General features: G+C 37.4%; 2 protein-coding genes across 6 annotated transcripts in view; one reads left to right on the top strand and one right to left on the bottom strand.

Moving 5' to 3' along the window:
• Dcbld2 (discoidin, CUB and LCCL domain containing 2) overlaps positions 1-10,935 on the top strand; it is a 51,297-nt gene extending 40,362 nt beyond the window's left edge. Inside the window, exons 11-16 of the mRNA XM_042676836.1 lie at positions 1,302-1,385; positions 1,536-1,661; positions 4,935-5,028; positions 8,426-8,475; positions 9,175-9,312; positions 9,981-10,935. Of these exons, the coding sequence (XP_042532770.1) occupies positions 1,302-1,385; positions 1,536-1,661; positions 4,935-5,028; positions 8,426-8,475; positions 9,175-9,312; positions 9,981-10,450 (962 nt within the window). The 3' untranslated portion in view covers positions 10,451-10,935. The remainder of the gene's footprint in view (positions 1-1,301; positions 1,386-1,535; positions 1,662-4,934; positions 5,029-8,425; positions 8,476-9,174; positions 9,313-9,980) is intronic.
• Positions 10,936-12,743: 1,808 nt separating this feature from the next.
• St3gal6 (ST3 beta-galactoside alpha-2,3-sialyltransferase 6) overlaps positions 12,744-21,923 on the bottom strand; it is a 63,441-nt gene continuing 54,261 nt past the window's right edge. For all 5 annotated transcript variants that reach the window (XM_042676843.1, XM_042676840.1, XM_042676839.1 and 2 more), the window contains exons 8-11: positions 19,579-19,765; positions 19,339-19,476; positions 18,115-18,267; positions 12,744-15,729 (exon numbers count right to left, since the gene is read on the bottom strand). In XM_042676843.1, the coding sequence (XP_042532777.1) occupies positions 15,643-15,729; positions 18,115-18,267; positions 19,339-19,476; positions 19,579-19,765 (565 nt within the window). In that variant the 3' untranslated portion in view covers positions 12,744-15,642. The remainder of the gene's footprint in view (positions 15,730-18,114; positions 18,268-19,338; positions 19,477-19,578; positions 19,766-21,923) is intronic.

Below are 21,923 nucleotides of genomic sequence, written 5' to 3'. Positions count from 1 at the left end.
TATTTTTGTATAATCAAAATATCTTAAAACAACTTTAGAAGTTATGTATCAGTATGTGTATTAAGAAGTAATAAGATCACTATTATGATCTTATTTGCTGCCATTGCTTTCCAAATCTAGTCTCAATATTAATAATTTTTATCAATTCTCGTATTATAAAATAAACACTGAAGATTAGAACAGCAAGCTTAAACTTGTGTCCATTGCTTTCCAAGTCTAGTCTCAATATTAATAATTTTTATCAATTCTCATGTATTATAAAATAAACACTGAAGATTAGAACAGCAAGCTTAAACTTGTGTCCATTGCTTTCCAAGTCTAGTCTCAATATTAATAATTTTTATCAATTCTCATGTATTATAAAATAAACACTGAAGATTAGAACAGCAAGCTTAAACTTGTGTCCATTGCTTTCCAAGTCTAGTCTCAATATTAATAATTTTTATCAATTCTCATGTATTATAAAATAAACACTGAAGATTAGAACAGCAAGCTTAAACTTAAGTGTATCTTATTAATACTGTGTAAAATGTTTTATTCGCCAAAACTACCACAATGCCTGACATGGAGTTGGCTCCCTCAAAGTGCTTACTAGGTGAACTGAGTAACTGTAGGTAGAACTGCATAACTTTATAGTTCAGCTACATTCTGCTCCCCCTTATTCTCCTTTCCTAAGATTAAGTTTAGATATCTTCAATTACTTAATTGAAAAATATTTGTACATCTAAGATCTCAGAGTCAGCTTGCTGATTAATTCCTCACTGTGTGTCCCTACCTGTTTACAAAAATCTGTTAGGTTTCTGTTTCCCTGATGCTGTACTGTTTTCCTGATTGCACCCTGATTCCCACCCTGATTGCAACAGTCTCATTACACTCCTCAAAATGAGACTCTCCTCCCAATTCATGTAGCCCACGTAACAACCTCCTTCTTGGAACTGGCCCTTCTTCCTTTCCCCCCGAATTCCCACAGTCCACGTAATGTGACCGATGTGACTGTCCCCGAAAATTTTGTTTGAATTCCTCACACACCTTTCCACTGCTGCTGCCTCCATTCCTGCTTAGAGCAGCCAGGCAAATCTGTCCCCCCAACAAAGCCTTGAGCCCACATTGGTCACTCGCCTCTCATTTCTTACAGTACATTCACACAGTCATACATTTATCCTTCTGATATATTTGCTCAGAAATGTAAAATCACTCTGGAATTAGGTAGTTTAGAAATTGTTGACAGATCTAACATGACTATTTTTAAAGTGATTTTTAAAAGCAAAAACATATAAACTTATAAATAAATCATTTTTAAGGCCGTTCTCCAAAGACTCAACCCCCGCCTCCTCGGGACAGCAATGACCTCACCAATACCACAGTTCTTCCCAGAGTAGCCAAAGGTAAGTCTGTCTCCAGTGTGAGACTTTTGATACTCCCTGCATTTGGAGCATAGTTCCCTGTAAGTACTGGAAAGCAGTATAAAAAATAAGTTCATAGTAACTTGGTATAGAGAAACAGCATAAAGAGTTTTTTTAAAAACTTTTTTCAAGGTCGTGCCCCAAAATTTATTCAACCACTACAACCTCGCAGTAACAAAGAATTTCCTGCACAGACAGAACAAACAACTACCACTCCTGATATCAAAAACACTACTGTGACTCCAGATGTAACCAAAGGTATGCAGATGTGATGGTAATTGCCTGCCCTGTCCTGGTGTTCTGTTCTTATCTTAAGTTTTTGGAACATTTCCTGCTGAAACCCTTGGTTTCTTTCCTTCTGTGTTTTTTAAACATAAACAACAACAAAAAAAAATAATCTCCCTTCTTAAGGAAAACACGTGACTGAGCTCAGCCCTTTTCTCTTGTACCATGTAGAAATAGAATTTTTAAGTATTTACAGATGGTTATTGGTTCATAGGCCATGTTTTGGATTTTTTCCCCCTCCCATCCAGCTGAACACATTTGGGACTCAGGCTTAGAAATGTAGTATTTTAAAAAATTTCTAAATCCGGGGCTGGGAAGGTGGCTCAGTGGTAGAGCGCTTGCCTTGCATGCCCTGAGGCCCTGGGTTTGATTCCTCAGCACCACATAAGCAAAAAGAAAAAAAAAAGCCGGAAGTGGCACTGTGGCTCAAGTGGTAGAGCACTAGCCTTGAGCTGAAGAGCTGAGGGACAGTGCCCAAGCCCAGAGTTCAGGCCCCACGACCAGACCCCCCCCCCAAAAAAAAAAATTTCTAAATCCATAGTGGGAAACAAACTTTTTCTGCACATGAGAATGCAAAAGAGGAAAAGAAAACAAAAGTTAGAATAGAAAATAATACTTCTAGGGCTGGGAAGATGGCTCAGTGGTAGAGTGCTTGCCTTAGCATGCAAGAGGCATTGGGTTCAATTCCTCAGCACTACATAAACAGAAAAAGCCAGAAGTGGCTCTGTGGCTCAAGTGGTAGAGCATTAGCCTTGAGCTGAAGAACTCAGGGACAGAAAATCCAGGCCTAGAGTTCATGCCCTACAACTGACAAAAAGAAAGAAAGAAAGAAAGAAAGAAAATAATACTTCTAAAGAATACTCTGGTTTCTGATTTTTAAGTGTTTACAATTACTACTATTTTTTCAGATTAAAAATGTGTTAGAATTTAAAATTGTGTCGCTAATGATAAATAAGATGTTAAAATACATAAGGCAGATACTTTTATTGGCTAGTCATTGAAAAGTAAAGCTTTAATTAAATTCAGAAAATGAAGTGTCAGTATTGTCATGGAGTTTCTGTCCCTCCTAACAGATGAAAAGCAGAACAATGCAGTGAGGAAAAATCTGTGCCATGTGGATTTTGAATCAGTTTGGTTTTTGAAAAATGTGCTAGCATTATCTGTTTTTCTAAACATGTGCTAGCATTAAGATACATTCCTTTATAGTTTTTCATGACTGTTTCTTTCCTGTCTTCTAAAGTATTTCTGTCATGATCAATTTTATTTTCATGCCACGGGAAAGAAGCGGGCATTCTTAAGGCGAGAGATACCAGTATCTCTGTCTACAAGTGGAGATCATCTAACAGTTTGTGGATGGCATATATTTAGACAAAACCTTGTGCCTGAATGGAAGCTCAGTCATTTAAATCCATTGCTTATCTTAAAATCTGATTAAAGAATCTCTAAATATCAAGGTATCCTCCAGTCTCTTTTTCCAGAACTAGATCCCTGTAAGAATGAATCTTCTCAGTTGAAGACCTCCTGTCTCCTTTTCTTTGGGATGGTGGGTATGGAGTTTTGTTGTTGTTTTGTTCTTTATTGTTAGCTAAGCAGAAGTTTTAAGCTCTGATTCAATCATATTCTATTTCTATCCAGTCATGTTCTTGCCAGCCTCAAAAATTTTAGGGAGGGTTAGGGATGGTCAATGGTAGAGCACTTACCTAGTATGGCCAAGGCCCTGGAGTTGATTAGCAGCAGTGCATGAACACAGAGAGGTGGGGTAAGAAGGGAGCAGAGAAAGAAGAGGGGAAAAGTATGTTACAGTCAGATTTTGATGAGGTCTGTCACAATTCCCTAGTGAATTCTTCTGTTTGCTCTCAATTTTCATATTTTTCAAATCCATAAGCACGCAGTTATCTCTATCACTCAGTTATCTCTTCCATTTCCCAAAGAAAGTACGAAAAAATTGGAAGAAAATCCCCTTTGAAGAGTACAGATTTGTATCCTCTGTGGGTTATATTGATAAGAAGGATATTTCTAAAACTGATCACTTTGGCCTCATACCAGTCCATTAACTAATTGATTATCCTCTCCCTCTCTCCTATCCCTTATCTTCCTCTCTTGGATACAGTTTTTGAGTAAAGAATGTGATGGGGGTTAGATCCAGCAGTGCCTGGCTCTTAGGTCCTCAGTGAATATCAGCCTTTTCTGCTCTTATCATCTTCAAAGCTAGGACGGGATTGAAGGCAGAAGGAAGCATCTAACATTCAAAATAACCTTGGACGGATCTATCAGTATGTAGGCCCTGTACTCCATATGTGATGAGCCATCGCTAAGTTCCTAAGGCCAGCTCCAGTCTCATGTCAAGTTTCAGACCTATTATTACTTCTGGACACTACATTGTTGTCTGTCCTTAGCTAAGAAATGTTTTGTCATTGTGTGGTAACATCATTGACAATTGCTGTATTTAACCGTGGATGGTGCCATGATTCTCTTATTCTCATTCATCATGAGATATTCGGATAATTTTCAATTCTTCTGTCTTATGAAAAAAGTAGGAATGAATATGTTTAAAGATGTTTATTATATTATTATATTATTTGTTTATTATATTTAAATATGTTGAAATATGTTCAATGTCTGTAATTTCTTCCCTGGAAGAAATTAAATTTGCCACTATCGTAACTTTTTATAGATACTAACACAGAACATCGGTCACAAAGTATTACTAGTTTATATATTCACATTAAAAATGTGTCCTGGCATCCTCTTAAACAATTAGTTGTAACTTTCTTCAGACATTTGCCAGTTTGATAAGAAAGTATCTTGTTTTAACTTAATTTCTTGAGTTACTAGTGGTGGTCAGTACTCGTGTTTTTCAGTGAGTGAGCAGTTGATTTTTAATAATTTTTCTACTATCTTGTTTGCTTTTTACTTGTAAAGTCCTGAAGCATACTCATCCTCACACTATCTTTACTAACATATGCAGATAGTGATTTACTCTATATATCATTTGTCTTGCTATTTTATTTTGGTGATTTAAAATTCTATACAAATTTCCAACATGAAGTGAATAGTTGTACACATGTCCCTGTATCTTGGAAACCTTGTGAAGTTGCAAACTTATGCTGGATTTTGATAAACGTTGTATAAGGTATTTTTTTAAGATAGGAAATAGTGACTATAGTATAGCTGAATCTGTCTCTTTGTGATTTCTGCTTTTGGTGTTCATATGATTTGTGTTTATATTTCTTTTTATCATTTCAGATGTAGCGCTGGCTGCAGTTCTTGTCCCTGTTCTAGTCATGGTCCTTACTACTCTAATCCTCATATTAGTGTGTGCTTGGCATTGGAGAAACAGGTTGGTATACAGCTAGCTCACCTGGTTGGTCGTTAGGGAATGTGGAAAGCATTCTAGTGTGCAGTAGAATCTAAATATGAATACAGGACAATTCTCCTGTTGGAGAGTGATAGTATTCATTAGAACAAGAATTGTGATTTTTTTTTTTTAATATGATTTCAAACTAGTAAGTTGCAGTCCCACAACTTGTCATTGAAACCTTTATTGTATCACTCTGGACTTGTACATTAAGGTCTGTACATTAATATGAACAATGAAACACAATAGAAACTGAGTAATAGTTACTGGAAGACTGAGACGAATTTCTTTCTCCATAGTGTTTAGCAGGATAGACTGACACAAAAAAGAAAACCCATCATGTGACTTGATGAGTTATTTATGAAGTGCTCAGGGGAACCTTCAAAGTTATCTTAAAGCCTTTTTCTTTAGGAAGGAAGACTCCTTATGTTTTGTCTTAGAGGAATTGGATGCCTAAATAGAGGGAGGTACGTGTTCCATTGGGCTGCTAGAAGAAAAATACCAGAAGCCAAGTTGATTTATAAACCACAAAATTTTACTTATCACAGTTCTGGATGCTGAAAAGTGAAAGATCAAGGCACTGGCAAATTCAAGCCACCAATGAAGGCTCTTCTGATTCAGAGGCAATACCTTCTTGCTGTGTCCTCACACTGGCAAATGGGTGAACAAGCCCCCTCAGGCCTCTTTTATAAGGGCACTAATTTCATTTATGAGATCACTAAATATATGCTCTGACCACCTCTCAGAGGCCCTGATTTGCCATTTCCTCACTTTGTGGGTAGGATTTCAATATCTGAACATAGGAGAGAGACAAACATTCAGACCATCACAAATAACAATAGTCCAGACTGAGGAAATTGCTTACATGAAAGCAGAGATGCAGACTAGATACAAAATAAGATTCAGCTCATGTAGACTTGACATGAGAGTCTTGAGTGGTACAATTACAGAAATAGTCTGGGCCTACATCAAGAAAGGCTTTCTGATAGAGATAAATGTAGGTTTTATTTTACAGATGGGCAAATGATTGAGTATTGTGCAAACAGGTGCTGCTATGTAGTAAGGTAGTGACGGGAGTAGGGGTGGATTAAAGAGGAGAAAGAAGAGGCAGCCCAAATGAGTTTGGAAAACTGTTGGGTCAGGCAGAAACCTCACCAGTGGTGCTGTGTTTTAGAGCAGCATCATAAGGATACATGACGAGGTGTCGACTGAAGAGAAAGGAGGGAACCATTATGGACTTGAAGGTTCTGGCTTATGCAGTTAAACTTGTAGCAATGTCATGAGGTGAGGTAGCAAAGCAGGAGGGACGTGTTTAGTAGAGAAAGATGCTTCATTTTTTTCTTTTAGTTTAGTCCTGCAACACGTATTTTAAGACTTGGCTGCTACCCTGTGCCAAGTCTTGACCCTGTGTTGAGGAGCTCCATGGTGAATGCCAAAGCTTACAGACCAGGACAGGTTGCAGTGCAGAATAATCACCCGTGATGCCTCCCATAGAATGTTTACCACAAAGGGAAGGCACAAGGATCTCAGATTCGGAGAGCCAGTGAAGGAGTGTTAAGGCACTTTTGGGAAGGAGGGGGAAAGGACTTTAAAATATCAGGAGAGGCAAGTGTGTGATACAGTTAGTGAACTGAGTAACAGTAATGATGAGGCTAGAAGCAAATAAAACTTGCTCAAGGCTACCCAGCTAGTATGAGGTATTTGGGATTAAGTTTCAGTGTGTGCTCTGACAAATGGTTGTCCCTGACAGTATAATAAATAATTGAAGTATGATTACTGTGGGGAGAGTTCTGTGTGGTGAGGAAGAGGATGGAGAGTATAGTTGAAGGAAGGCACAGTCAGGTCTTAAGTTTGGAATGGTTACACATGTTTAGTTTTCGGGATACAAGGGCTGAGCTGGAAAACTGGAGTAAGTAACAGTGTAGCTGAAATTGCTTATGATTAACTTCTTGACAGACAGTTCAGGAAAATAGGACAAAAGAATAAAAATTTTTTAAAAACCAGCTGTAACATACTGAAACCTGAACCTGTGCCAGCCATTATTCCAAGCACTTATATGAAGTTAATAGGCTAAAAGCTTATTACTGATACTATTTAAAAACCGTTATAGTGCAAGCCTCCTTGGCTAATACTTTTGTCATTAATTCTTTTTTCTGAGCCATATATCTAAACTCCATTTAGTAAAGATTATTGATTTAATATAATGATATGATAGAGATTTTGAGGCCACAATTGTTTTGTAAACCACCATTATTTATTATTTTTTTCCATTCAGGTTTTTTTTTTTTTTTTGGAGGGGGGGTGTTTTTTGTTGTTTGTAGGGTTTGAACATGGGGCCTGGGTGCTGTCTCTGAGCTCTTTTTGCTCAGGGCCACTTTGAGCCACAGTACCACTTCCAATTTTCTGGTGGTTAATCAGAGATTAGAGTCTCATGGACTTTGCTGCCCGGACTGGCTTTTGAACTGTACTTCTCAGATCTCAGCCTTCTGAGGAACTAGGATTATATAGATGTGAGCTACCAGAGCCCTGACATTCAGGGCTGATTAACAGCTTGACTGCCCACCATCTCTTTACAAATTTATATTATACTTCATTTTGACAGAATGAAATAATAGTCAGTCTGTAAGATAAAGAGGGTTTAAATAGCAATACTGAATAGCAAACATTTCCTAATAGATAAAGCAAGTGGCTTAGGCTCTTAATGAAAGTCACGTTTGTAACAGTGAGCATTGTGATGATGGTAGCATTCTCTGAGACAAAGGACTAGAAGAACAGTAGGAACTTAGAAAAGAACAGTGAAGAACACCACCGGATTTTTTTTTTTCAGTAAATTTTATGAATCAAAGGTTTTGTGAAATTTAACAGACTTAGCAGAATTTGACTGTAATAGCCCACCTATCAGAGCTGAGCCTTTAATATGATTCAGTCTTTTCATCTACAGACTTGACCTTTTTATCATTCCAAGAGTGGCTAATAGGTAGAAAACAAGAACTTCAATTTATTGAGATTCTAAAATGTGGTGGCTGGGAAGGTGGCTCAGTGGTAGAGTGCATGCCTGAGGCCCTGGGTTCGATTCCTCAGCACCACATAAGCAAAAGCCGGAAGTGGCACTGTCGCTTAAGTGGTAGAGCTGAAGAGCCGAGGGACAGCGCCCAGGCCCAGTTCAGGCCCCATGACTGGACCCCCCCCCCCCCAAAAAAAAAGGAAATGTATAAGCCTCTACAGTGTTAACATTGAGAGTCAAATGAAGAAGAGAACTCACTCATGTGTATCAGTCAGTAGAAATGTTATTAACTCTGACATTAATGCTGCAGTCTCAGAGATTTCTTATGAGAAAATCTACTCTATTAGCTAACTTTGTGCCCCTGTATTTTTCCAGAAAGAAAAAAACTGAAGGCACCTATGACTTACCTTATTGGGACCGAGCAGGTAACTTTCATCAAGGGAAGTCCTCTAGGTGGCAGTAGTGAGAGAAAGGCTGTTCTCAGGCCCTCTGGGTCTCTCCAGTTAAGACAGGTGGCATTCCTCTTCTATTTTTATCCTTCTGCAAAATCTCTTCTAGTTAACAAGTAATGGAATGGAAAGTGCAAATTTCTCAGAACACATACGGTGGTTTTTCTTCTGGAACTGTTGATTGGCTTTTCCTATGTGTCTGTTATATTAGTACAAAACCAAGGACTATGGTCCAAGGAACACAATGTGTGTTTGTTACTCTGCCATGGCCATTTACCAAGCAGAGTCAAACAGTTTACGAAATCAGTAAGGTCTGCTATCTCAGAGGTGATGGGTTTCATCTCCTGACACCAAAGGTTCTCTAGAGTTCACTGCTAGAAGCCAAGAAGAGAACAAAGCTAGAGGCCACTGCAATATACCTAGTGCTTCTGATACTCCAGTACAAGTCTTGAAAAGTTCTTCGTTTTTGTTTTTTCAGAAAAACTTACTTAAAAACTATCCCCACAATAGAACACACTACCTGGCCGCCAGTAAGAGCAGTGAAATTTTTAGTGCATTGAACCATTGCACGAGATAGTCTATCAAGGCAGAAAATCAGTTTGAATATGAAGGATAATTTATGCAGGTATTTGTTACATGAGTAAATGGTCTCTTTGGCTTATAATGACTGTGAAGGTTGGTGGAAAGGGATGAAGCAGTTTCTCCCTGCCAAATCAGTGGAACATGAAGAAACTCCAGTTCGCTACAGCAGTAGTGAAGTCAATCACCTGAGTCCCAGGGAAGTCACCGCAGTGTTGCAAACAGACTCTGCAGGTAACTATGACACAGCCTTCATCCGGGCAGAGGGAAGATCTGCTTAGGTTTTCAGCAACGGCTTTGGGATTTACAGTATCTTTTTGTATATTGTAAAGCTAAACTGTTTTCTGCAGGTAAACTTTTTATTAAGGTGACCTTGAGTCATTTTTCTTAGATATTCTATTCATAAATTGGACATTCATTTCTAAAGACTGGGTATTTTATCTGTTAACTTGGGGTGCATTTGTTTTGTTTGGGGGGACAACAGAGTATTAACAATACAATAACCAAGAAAGGGATTTACAGTTTTCTGTTATCCCAATGCATATTGATTTTAAATATTTCATAATAGTTGACAGAGAAGCAAATTCTGAGACTATATTTTCCAAGATTAATACATATTCCAGTAATGAAATTATTCTGTCCCATTAAGTTACTCTTAAGTCTAAAGAATATAAACAACCACTATTTATATAAAATTACATGAATGAGGCTTTAGAACATTTCACTAGTACTGTGAGATACTGAATGACATCTTTAATTTTTTAAATTGGTTTTAACCGAGCTATTGATAGCAACAGCATTACCTGAAGAAGTCTGTGCTTTTGATGTAACCTGCAGCTGTCTCCTCAAATTGTGTAATCTCTGTATTAGTAACTTTTCTGTTGTGTCTCTGTTATCTACAGAATATGCACAGCCACTTGTGGGAGGAATTGTTGGTACACTTCATCAGAGATCTACTTTTAAACCAGAAGAAGGAAAAGAAGTCGGCTACGCAGACCTAGATCCTTACAATTCCCCCATGACAGAAGTGTATCATGCCTATGCTGAACCACTTCCCATCACTGGGCCTGAGTACGCAACCCCCATCATCATGGACATGTCAGGGCGCCCCACAGCCTCTGTGGGTCTGCCCTCCACATCCACTTTCAAAGCTACAGGGAACCAACCTCCCCCTTTAGTGGGGACATACAATGTACTTCTCTCCAGGACTGACAGCTGCTCTTCAGGCCGGGCTCAGTATGACACTCCAAAAGGTGGAAAGTCAGGTCCAGCTGCCCCAGATGAATTTGTATACCAGGTACCACAGAGTGCACAGGAAGTATCCGCAGCAGGAAGAGATGGAGACTGTGACATTTTTAAAGAAATCCTTTGAAGGGGATGCTGCTTTTTACAAAGCATCAATTGAAAGCACATGGCTTTTCTTTAATTATTAGTGGTAGTAATATATAGAATGTATTACATATCTGTCACTGAAGTGGTTGGGAAAATGTGGTGACCAAGATACAGGAAACTACTTACCTTGCCATCTTGCTTTAAAGGTGTTACTGTGGCACAGTTACTGCTTGCCTGTTACATTTCAAATATCCTGTTTGTTTACTACTGTAAAACACTATTTTTTAATACAGAAAAAGCTCCCTATAATGCACTTCAGAGAAACTGAAAATCACTGAAAGTATTTATTACCAAGCTGCAGGTACATTAATGAACTCAAGAGGGTTCTATAAGCCTGAATGGCAATAATGCATGGTACTGTTTTTGAAATATCTAATGGCTTGAAATTCTCCGTTTGTGAAAAGTAGGTACATTCATTCTTTTCCTCCTCTTTCTTTTATTGCTTTCTGAATTGTTGGGTTTTTTTTTGTTTTTTTTTTTTTAATAATTACTGGTAAAAGCATTGCTTTGAGAGCAACCATACATACTTGTTTGTCTTAGACTGACCCTGACCCATAGCTGGGAAACTGATGTGTAGTAGAGGGGTGAGTGACTTTCACTTGCACACAGTGTTTAAGAGCTTTAATACTTTGTGGTACAAAACTCCATCTTGTCACACTTAATTTATCGCCAGGCCCTTTGTGGCTAGCTGCGTTTTGTCTGTAAAATTTTATCAATAGTTGGTGCTCACTTTATTAGTTTAACAAAACCAGTTCCCCAGTGTTGTTCTATAGACTGCAGTATATAGAATCAGGAGATAAGTAATTGACAGTTTTGAAAAGCAGTAAAGGAGAGATTATTTATTCTGTATCACTCAAAAGTAATGTAAATTACCTTTAAAAAAGTTACTTGTTCTGTTTGGTTTTACACACATACACAAAGTTTTTTTTTTTAATAATTTTTAGTTAAGTAAAATAATTTGGGGGGGATGAGGGTGGGTAATGGGAAATAAAGGAGTTTCATACCCTTTCCTGCTCAGTGTCACTTTGAACTGTGATCAGATCTCAGATCTCAGCCTCTCAAGTAACTAGGATTATAAGCATAGACCACTGGTGTCTGGCAAGTAAAATCATTCTTTATTTGGTTCTCCTCAGTAAGCCACTAGAAGATGTAGAAACCCAGCACACATTCTTGAGTAGTGTGTGATTATGCTTATGTCTGTTTGTGTGAAGAGGCATGTCCTGTCACATATGTAAAGGGAACAAATAGCAAGCTAGGAAATGAAATTGCCCAGCAACTTCCAGATTACCAGTTGTTTATAACCTACTCAGAACTAGTTTCAGTCGAGGTAAATTAGAAGTCATCTGTAATGTATTCGCTTAGAGTGCAAAACCTACCTTTAAATGTTTTTTTGACATTGTAAGAAGCTCACCATATGATAAATCTATCAGGTTTGATATCCTCTTCTTCATAAACTTCAGTTTGTTGCCAGGTAGGTGCTGATGGCTCACGCCTGTAATCCTGGCTACTCAGGAATCTGAGATATGAGGATCACAATTTAAAGCCAGCCTGGACAGAAAAGTTCACGAGCCTCTTATTTCCAATAAACCATTCAGAAAAGGCCGAAGTGGCACTGTGGCTGAAGTGGTAGAGCACTAGCCTTGAACAAAATATAGCTTAGGTGTCCAGGCCATGTTCAAAACAAACTTCAGTTTGTGGACATACTGTTAAAATGTACTTTCCCATTAGTGTCTAGTCATTTCTTTGGACTTATGCCACCAGCTTATAATGTTGCCAAAAGTTAGCAAGATTAGAATAATAATGGACAGTGTTTAATTTTATTTTCTTTTAAACATCAACATTCTAAAAGATTGGTTCAAATGAGAACAATTTAATTATATAGTTATCCTGCTTTCTCCTTGTATGATTTCTTTTTCTTTTACTTCTCCAGACTTTGAGGCACAATTCCACTTACTGAGAAGTCAATGCATATTTTGTTTCAGAATGAAACAAAAAGCACAGATATTGAACTCTTGTATTAATCCATATATGAATGTGTAAAAGCACATGTATTAATACATATATCCCCTTTCAGGTGGGAAAAGTAAACCAGTTGCTTTAGTGTCCTTATTCATCCTTGGTACACAGATTATACTTTACCCTGTCTTACATCTGTTTGATGTTCTAAGAGACATGTTTTCAATAACTTTTATTTTCCCAAAGAAGCTTGCTATGTTTGTGTAATTGAGAGTACTTGGTTGTTTTTCCCTGGAGTTTGCTTTTGTGAGGCAGTGTTTTTGAAATGTTGGGTATTTTAAGACTTGATTCATATTGCCACTGTGCTTGAACTACCAATGATTTTAATAAAATATCTAGTTTTGATTCTTTATATATTTTACTTTCCAGATGAAGAACTGAGCCTAATTCAAATATTTTTCTGATTTTGTACTTTCTTTTAGTTTTCATATAAGGAGATTTTTTTCTTAAATTTTTGTTTTTTAGTACATTATTTGTTTGAGATATATAGCATTGGAGACAATCAAGTAACAACTGAGAATGTGAAAGTAATCATTTAACAAAATTTCCTTGCATTTTTACTCTTCATATGGAATAATTAACTCAAGTTACCGTGGTTTATTGGAGTAAATTTTCCCCAGCCATACAATTTTAGAAACAGAAGCCAACAGTGATGTGGCAAGTGTGACCATTGTGGGTTTCATAAAATTATAGGCTTGGCTGTTACTTGATCCTTACTGTGAGTTCTGGTTTGTTATTTTTATTAAACTCTAAATCTAAATAGATCCAGTTGCATGCACCAGATCTAGCCCAGTTATGGAAGTTCACATTTCACTATTTGCACTTTGCATTGAACAAATGGGTTTATTCACTGATGAAAACAAAACAAAACACCGGTTCAAGTACAGAAGAATTAAAATTATGATACTCAGAAAGGAGAGAGCAGAATATGAGCTCATCTAAACATGGATGTGTCCACAAAGCTGTAGACAGTGATAAATAAAGTTGACCTTCTGTGTCTTGTCCCTTGGAGAGCAAAGGGCTGTGCAAACACTGGCAGATGTGACAGCTGATAAGAACGAACAGATTATGTGGGACATTGAACGGTTTTCAAACCCTCTTAAGAGAACTGATGAAGTGCTGCCTTAAAAAGAAAATAACAGTAATAATAATAATAATGACTGAATTTGTAAGTCCCTAAACTGCGAAATTTACAGAGTTGGATGGTTATTTCTCTTTTCCATCAACTCTGGCACCAATTCTCATTTAATCCAACTTGTGACTAGTTTCTTTTTCTTTTTTTTCTCCTTTTTTTGGCACAGGGAAAGGTAGAAAGGAAACATGTATTGAAATACATAATGGAAGTAAAAACGGTTGGGTGTCTGCAGGATTCTCCCAGAATGTATTTTTTCTTACCTCGGCATGTACTGTAGTCACTCAGTATTTGTATATGTTGCTAGAATTTAGACTGTATAAATAGTGAGATTTTAATGTGTTCATGTGTTTTTAATAAATTGTATAGTATATATATATAAATATGTCTTGCTGAAATTATTTGACTTAAATAAAATGACTGATGTTTGTAGGTTGCCATATTACATAAATTGCCATATTTCTCAGTTTTAACATCATAATTTTATGTTTAGTATTATAGTGCTAATAGCAACTTTTGAAAATGCTATTGGCATTTTACTTTAATATTCCGCTCCCCCCACCTCCATTTTGAAGCCTGATTTTTACCTCATATCAAACTCAATTTAAGCAGTAAGTACAAGCCTTGGCTTTGTGATGTGAGGAAAATATCCTCAACACATCTGAACACATGTGCATTTCAGTCTTCAACCTTTCCATTGCAGTTATTAGGAAAATCAAATGAAACCAGAGTACTGAATGAGCATGCATTGTCAGCAGAACTAAGTCCATATAGCTAACATCAGGTTTGTTTAGTCAACTGTTTTTTCTCTGCATTACAGGCTGCTTAAAAGAGTTCCACTTACTCCTTTACTGACCCTGGTTGTCACTAACACCTGTGGTAACCACATATTAATTGTTTGAAAGTCTACTGACACCTTTCAATTCCATCCTCATAACATTTACTATTTGCTTTCTTCACATGTTATTCTCTCTCTCCAAAATAGCTTTTGGTTGTATTAACTTGCAGAAAGGGCACTAGCCAGTTTGCATTTCATGATATCCTTCTCTGGTGCCCCTAAAACAGCCAGGTAAACTTTTCATTTGAAGATTAAATTTAATGTTGGATTTTGGGGTTTTTTAAATTAAGAATACTAAGAAGTCAAGAAATATCTTGATTTTTTAAGACTGTATATTTCCCAATTCAAATAGAAACTCAAAATTTAATGAATAAATTAAGCCAAGGGAAAAAATTTAAGTCAAACATGTGTAATCACATTCCAGGAACCTAAGTACTCAAGAGCCAGGCAAGTGATCACCAACTCAAGGCCAGCCTGGAGCACATGGGACTGTCAAAAAAACAAAGCAAACAAAAAAAGATCTAATAATGCTTTAAAATTTCTTTCCTTGAAGTTTCTTTTCCTTATTTGTGTCAAGGAAAGCTTTATTAAAGTAATGCAAAGCCATTAAGTAATTCATTGACATTAGTTACTCATCCAGATTCTCATGTTTGGCCTATTTTCTTTAACTTAAAAAGAAAACTGTAATGTATACCATCTTTCCTAGCTACCAAATTATTATTCATTCTAATGACTTTAATTAATTGCAGGAGGTAAAAGCATAATTAAACCCTATAAACTTAAGATCCACAAGTGAGTGGCTACATTAACACAAAATCACTTGCCAATTTCTCATCTGCCAGCTATAACAGTAGACAAACATTCCTCTCAAAGTGACACATTACAGTCAAACATGGTAAACTACATTTCCGACACCTACAATAAAGAAACTATAAAAAGACAATTTTAAACACCTCCAAAAAACTAGCTTATGTTAAAAACACAACACAAGCAAAACTTCCCTGATATCTTAACTATTTCTTGGTTTTCATAAATAAATTCACAGAGATTAAGCTGGTGGTTATAAATCACCAGGCAGCAACAGACAATGTACATAATTATTTTATGAGTTCAACATATTCAAAAATAAACTAAAGATTGCAGTACAAAAATAAAACTAATACTGTTACCATCTGAGTTCATATGGTCAATCTTGAGTCAAGTTGATTACAAAGTTTTTTTCTATAATGTCCTTCAAAAAAAGCTGTTCTGCTGTCACATTGTGATATGCATTCTAAAGAAGAAAAAGAAAAAGGTAAGATTACCATCTGGCCAAAGTCAAAAATGTTAGCACAGCAATGCCATATTATGAAGCTCAAAGGTTAGTAGTAAGTCAGCTGGACTTTCATTACCTAATTTCTCCTTGTTCAACCTAAATAGAAAGCCAATCTTTCTACTTAAACTGTCATTTAAGAAAGTTCTAAGGCATGGTATGCATGGCTCATGCCTGTAATCCTAGCTATTTGGAAGGCTGCGGATAGTGGTTCAATGCCAGCCTGAAAGTCCATGAGACTCTTATCTCCAACTAACCACCAGAAAACCAGCTGTTGCTCAAAGTAGTAGAGCACTAGCCTAGAACAGAAAAGCTCAGGGACAGTACCTAGGCCATGAACTCACCATGACCAACCAAAAAAAAAAGCAAACTTCTAGTTATCTGATACACTGAATCATATGACTCCAGAGACAAAAGTTTTAGGTCTGAATAGGTTTTTGTCTTTGTTATTTTTATCAGCACCTTGAACTCATTAAAAAATAAAAAAAATAAAAAATTGCGGGGCGCAGGTCACTCATACCTGTAATCCTGTAATCCTAGCTATTCAGGAGGCTGAGATCTGATGATCACGGATCAAAGTCAGCCTGGCCAGGAAAGTCCGAGACTCATCTCCAGTTCACTGCCAAAAAGCTAGAAGTGGAGCTGTGGCTCAAGTGGTAGTGTTAGCTTTGACCAAAAAACTCAAGGACAGCACCTAGGCTCTGAGTGTAAGCTCCAGGACTGACACCAAGACATTAAATAACCTGGAGAGAAGAGACTACTATAAATTCTGGTTCAATTTAAAATGTGTTTTGGAAAACAATTCGGAGGCAGGAGTGGAGCTCAGTGGTCAAATGCTTGCTCAACCTGTATAACATGGGCTTTGAACCCCAGCACAGCAAAAATAGAACTAAAAATGTGAGTCTATTGATGGTACCCTAATCTTCTCCAGGAAATAGTTTTAATCTAATATATATATATATATATATATATATACACACATATATGTATATATATATTTATTGTTGTTATTGTTGTTGGTTGCAGGGCTTGAACTCACGTCCTAGGAACTGTCCCTTAGCTTCTTTTGCTCAAGGCTAGCACTCTACCAGAGCTACAGCTACACTTAACGGTTTTCTAATGGAGATAAGAGATTCATGAATGTTCCTGCCCAGGCTAGCTTTAAACTGCAATACTCAGATCTCAGCCTCCTGAGTAGAATTCTTGAAATATCACAAGTGCTAGAGGAAGGATTTGGGTTGAGGAGAAATGAAACATTTAAAGTCTGTTCTGGCCATAATTCTGGAACTACTCAAGTGTTTGAAACACATTGTGTGAAAGAGCTGGGGGTAAGGTAGGAGACGACAAAAGCCAACCTTGCCTGGCTCTGGTGAATTAGGCCTATAATTCTAGCTGCTCAGGCCTGTAATTCTATCTACTCAGGAGGCTGAAATCTGAGGATCGCGGTTCAAAGGCAGCCCAGGCAAAAAAGTCCACATGACACTCTTATCTCCAATAAACTCAAAAAAGTCAGAATTGGCACTGTGGCTCAAATGATAAAGAGCTAGCATTGAACACAAAGATACTCAGAGACAGCACCCAGGCCCTGAATTCAAGCCCCAGGTCGGGCAAAAATAAATAACACTCAACCTCATTAGTACTACTTCCTAGTCCTATGCAGTATTTGGGATGATTTAAAGGGGACTGACTTCATGAGAGTCATATGTATACAACAAAGCATTCACATTTCAATATTTAAAATACACAAATAATTTAATCCTGATATATATGGCATACTACTAATCTAGAGAATTATAAAGGAAATTCCATCTCAGTCATTGAAAATAAAAATTCAAGATCAAACCTGCCAGTATTTATCTCTCTTTGTGACTACATGATCAAGTAAGTGTTCCACCTTCCTGGCAATTCATATTCTTTTACGATTTTGCATTGGTCTAGGCCATCTTGTCTACTTTACAAAGGAAAATATGAAAATCATTACTATGCATATAGCAATTCATGCTTTTTAGTGAATTTGTATATTTCAAACAGCAGGTTTCATATTTAAACAACAGCGAATAGAAAGTGTCTAAAATAAAGCTTAGTCCCTATGTGGATTTGATTGTACTTGGCAGTAACTATGAGCTTCTTCAGAGAGTCTGAATTCCACAGATTAGGAATTGCTCTTGTAAAATGAACTCTGGGCCTGATTTGTCTTTTCAACCTTGGGTAGTCTGGAACTCCCATCAAATCCTCAAAATTCCCTCAGTAAAATGAGAGAGTAAAAAAGAGAAACACAGGCTTTCTGACCGCAAAGATCAACAGGCCAAAGTATTTGTATGCTACCTTAAATGATATGTATATTACCTTATTCATCAAAGACATGGTGGCATTCCCATAGTAGTGCAAAGGGCTCTTGAGGTCAGAGAAGTTGTACTTAAAACCAGCTAGGTGAACTTCATGACATATGTGAAACGCCAGTGTGATGGCAATAATCCCTGTTGTTGGGTGTTTGGGTTTCTAGAGGGAAATGGAAAACAAAATTCTTAATCCCAAATGAGCTACTTATTTCCAAAATATATTCAGTTGTCCTAGACTTATTTAAAAAAACAAATAAACAAACATGGAACAGTTAATTAAAAGGGAAATATTTAGTTAAGCCATCATGTCATAAGACTGAAGCTCCAAATAGTACACTGTACTCTAGAAGAAAACAACAACAACAAAAAAACCTCCTGTAGAAACATAAACTCAGACTGAATATAAACTGAAAATCTTTCAAATATAATATTTAGCTGCAATACTAACTCAGAAAACAGCCATCAGGTGAAGAGATACTTGAAGTATTAGGAAGAGGATCCTGCTGGAATTCTTTAAAATACAAAACAAGCTAGGTACTGGTGGCTCACACCTGTAATCCTAGTTACTTGCAGTTATAAAGCCAGCCTAGGCAGGAAAGTCCATGAAACATTCATCTTCAATTAACTACCAAAAAGCCAAAAGTGGAGCAATAGCTCAAGTGGTAGAGTGCCAGCTAAAGTCTAGTAAGACCCTACAAAGATGATGGGAATTAGTTGTTTCCCTTTCTGTCTCCGTGCTTGAGATATAAGCACTTGCTCTGACATACACTCCTACACCCTCACCAGACATCCAAAGCACCGAGCCACCCAAGTGTGCACTTGAAGAACTTACAAACACAGATAAATAAACCTTTTCTTCATAAATATCATGTTGCAGATACCTCATTAGAGAAACATGAAGGTTACTAATATAGCAAATACTAATGAAATTCTAGCCTGGAAAGCTGTGTCCTGCACACTTGCACTAAATTCTGTTCTACAACTCTGGGCACAAGCTCATCTTTCAGCCTACCCAGTTAGACTCTCTGTAGTACTGCTGTGCAACACTAAAGACGAGGTGATAGGAGATGAAGTAGATGGATGAAGAGAAAGGAAGCTCCCCCTCACCAGATACGGACCTCAAACTACCACATGAGCCAGTTCCCCATACAGTTTCTGCAATCTTCAGCAAAGTCTCTATGCTATTCCAGCTGGATCTTCAGTTTGAAAAAATGGAAATAGACATACATACCTGATTTTTGGGAAATGTTTTTGGAAAATGAAGCAGTTCATAAGCAGCTGTCCTGATAATGAAAGGATCTAATATTCTGATTTGATATGGCTTATAGATTAAGTTTAAGGCTGGTTTCTTCCAAAAACCATTGGTATTCTGAAATGAATATAGAAAATAGAACATTGTAGTCTTTTGTGTTTTTTTTAAAGGAAAGAATACTGAAGGTTGCCTGAAGGCAGATCAGTTTTGCCAACTTACTATTTTTCCACCTGCCAACAATTCCATCAGCCACTTTAAATCAAGTGGCTTAAAAGCAACAAGAATCGCTGTGGTGTTGGGATCATTGTGACTGAGATCTGAAAAAACAGATTCTGGATAAAATAGTCTGAAGGTTGTCCTTCTCCCAACTTCCTCTTCATGCCCTAAAACAGGACCATTATTCATTCTGTGGGTAGGAAGACACGAGACATGTAGACCAAGTGGAGGAGGACCCATTTTCATCACAATTCTTACCACCTTCAGGATTAGACCAAACAACAAACTACAAGATAATTGGTCAGAATTTTACAAATAATGATCAAAGACATAACTCCTTTTTTTATACTTGATCAGAGGCAAAAATAGTCACTTGTATTTGAAAACCAACAGTAGAACCAATGATACTTGCTCATAGGAAAACTGAAGACTAAATAAAAGAAAACCACAGAATAAAGTTAAGGGACCACCACACAAAGCCTCGTGGATTGACAATGACCCTGAAGTCCAGAGAGAGTTCTATGTCCACAGTTACAAAGTCTACAGTGCAATGCATGGCCATGTGTCTAAGCAACTGATAGGCAAGAAAAATTACATGTAAGTGGTCCTTGTCTACCTCTTAGCCATTTATTGTATCATTCTCCCCAAGCTGGCTGCCTTCCTACCTCACTAGGTTTTCTGCCACTCCTCACAAACTCGGGATCCTATCAATATTTTCTCTGCTTCGTCTGGTCACTTATGGCTTGAAAACACATCCAAAATAAAATATTTTTTAAAGAAAACCCATCCAACTAGTGCTCTGAAATGAAGCAGTACAAATTGCTATATTATCCTCTCTACCACCAAATGAATGTCCATTGCTAGATTGCACTGGAGAATCGCAAAGATCCACTGCTAAGTTTGTGTCTGCTCAAAGCCAAGGTTAGACATGCCCTATTTAAAAGCACACACTATGAAGGCATGCTATAAAAAGGGAATGCTTTTTGTTTCCAGAACAGGGTCCTTAGGAAGATAAATACGGTCTTATTCTTTGCCACTGACTGTAATATGAGACTTAGCATGAGGCTGTTTCAATAGCACCATGAATGATTTCCAAATGTATCTATATTTTCCTTACAAGGGCTTGCCATGTTCCTAAATCATCAGAACTAGATGGTTTTAGGTAGAGAAATTTGTGAAAACTTTGAAATTGTTTGGTAGCCTCAATAATCCGAATGGGTAATAAACAAAGTCAGATCACTTTGCTATGTCTAAACGAGCTTGGAATCTAACAAAACCTCCAGGTCACGCCAAGCCATCCTACCATATTGCCCCAGTGTGCTGGCTTTCCCACAAAAGGCTATTCATATCTAACACAAATACCCAGGCCAGGTGATGGCCTTATCCCAACCTTCCACTAAGAAATATCCCCACCACAACAGCTCAGAGATTCCTAGTAGTTATAAGCACAATCCTGGTGGCTCTCCTTTCCATGACAAAACATTAACCACACACATGTTCTGGACACAAACCCTCTTTTCTTCACCACTCCAGTCTCTTCTCTACATTCCTATCAGTTTCACAATATTCCCTAGCATTGTTTACATCCACAAAAGAAAAGACAAGTATCTTTCTTGAGTGTGCAAGCATTTCCAACTACCAGATCATTTTAAACTCTTCAGAACAAAATTTCTCAAGAGTTGAGAGTACTGATTTCTCTATCTCCTCATCTGTCCATCTCTCTTCAACCCATTCCAGTTGGGTTCTTGCCATATTATGCCGAAAGGCTGTTTTGTCAAGAAAGACAATATGCTCCAGCTTGACAAGCCTCTCTGTCTTGTTCGTGTTTTGTTTCCTCATTACCCTTGGGAGCTGGGTGTCCTTTCTCAGCTTCTGTGGTCACGTCTCATCTCACTGGTGGAGCCTCTATTCCTTTTGCTCACTTCTTTTTCTTTGCGCAACCACTTTTCGGTGTTGAACACTCCAAACTTCAATCCTGTTCCTGGGACTCTCACCAAACTCATGGTTTAAACACAGCTCTTAAGCCATTCACCATGAAAACTTTAGCTTGCTGATCCAATTGCCTACTTGCCCACTGCATATATCATAAGTATCTCCAATCTAGCATTCATTTACAGAAAACTTTTCCTCTACACCTCTTCCTACTCCCGTCTGCCCAAACTCAATACATGTTATCACTTTCTAGTCAATTTCTTAAAGTAAAAACAGAGTTAGAGGCATCTTTGGTTCCTTTATCCTTATTAGTCCTCATATCTAGTACAACAATAAATCCTGATAACCCTACATCTATAACATTTCTAGTCTGCCCACTGACCTACTTTTACCTACTTCTCTCCATAACAATCCTG

This window comes from Dipodomys spectabilis, unplaced genomic scaffold, assembly GCF_019054845.1.
Source record: "Dipodomys spectabilis isolate Male_0828 unplaced genomic scaffold, ASM1905484v1 ptg000032l, whole genome shotgun sequence".
NCBI lineage: Eukaryota > Metazoa > Chordata > Mammalia > Rodentia > Heteromyidae > Dipodomys > Dipodomys spectabilis.
This window is presented reverse-complemented; position numbering and strand designations above follow the sequence as displayed.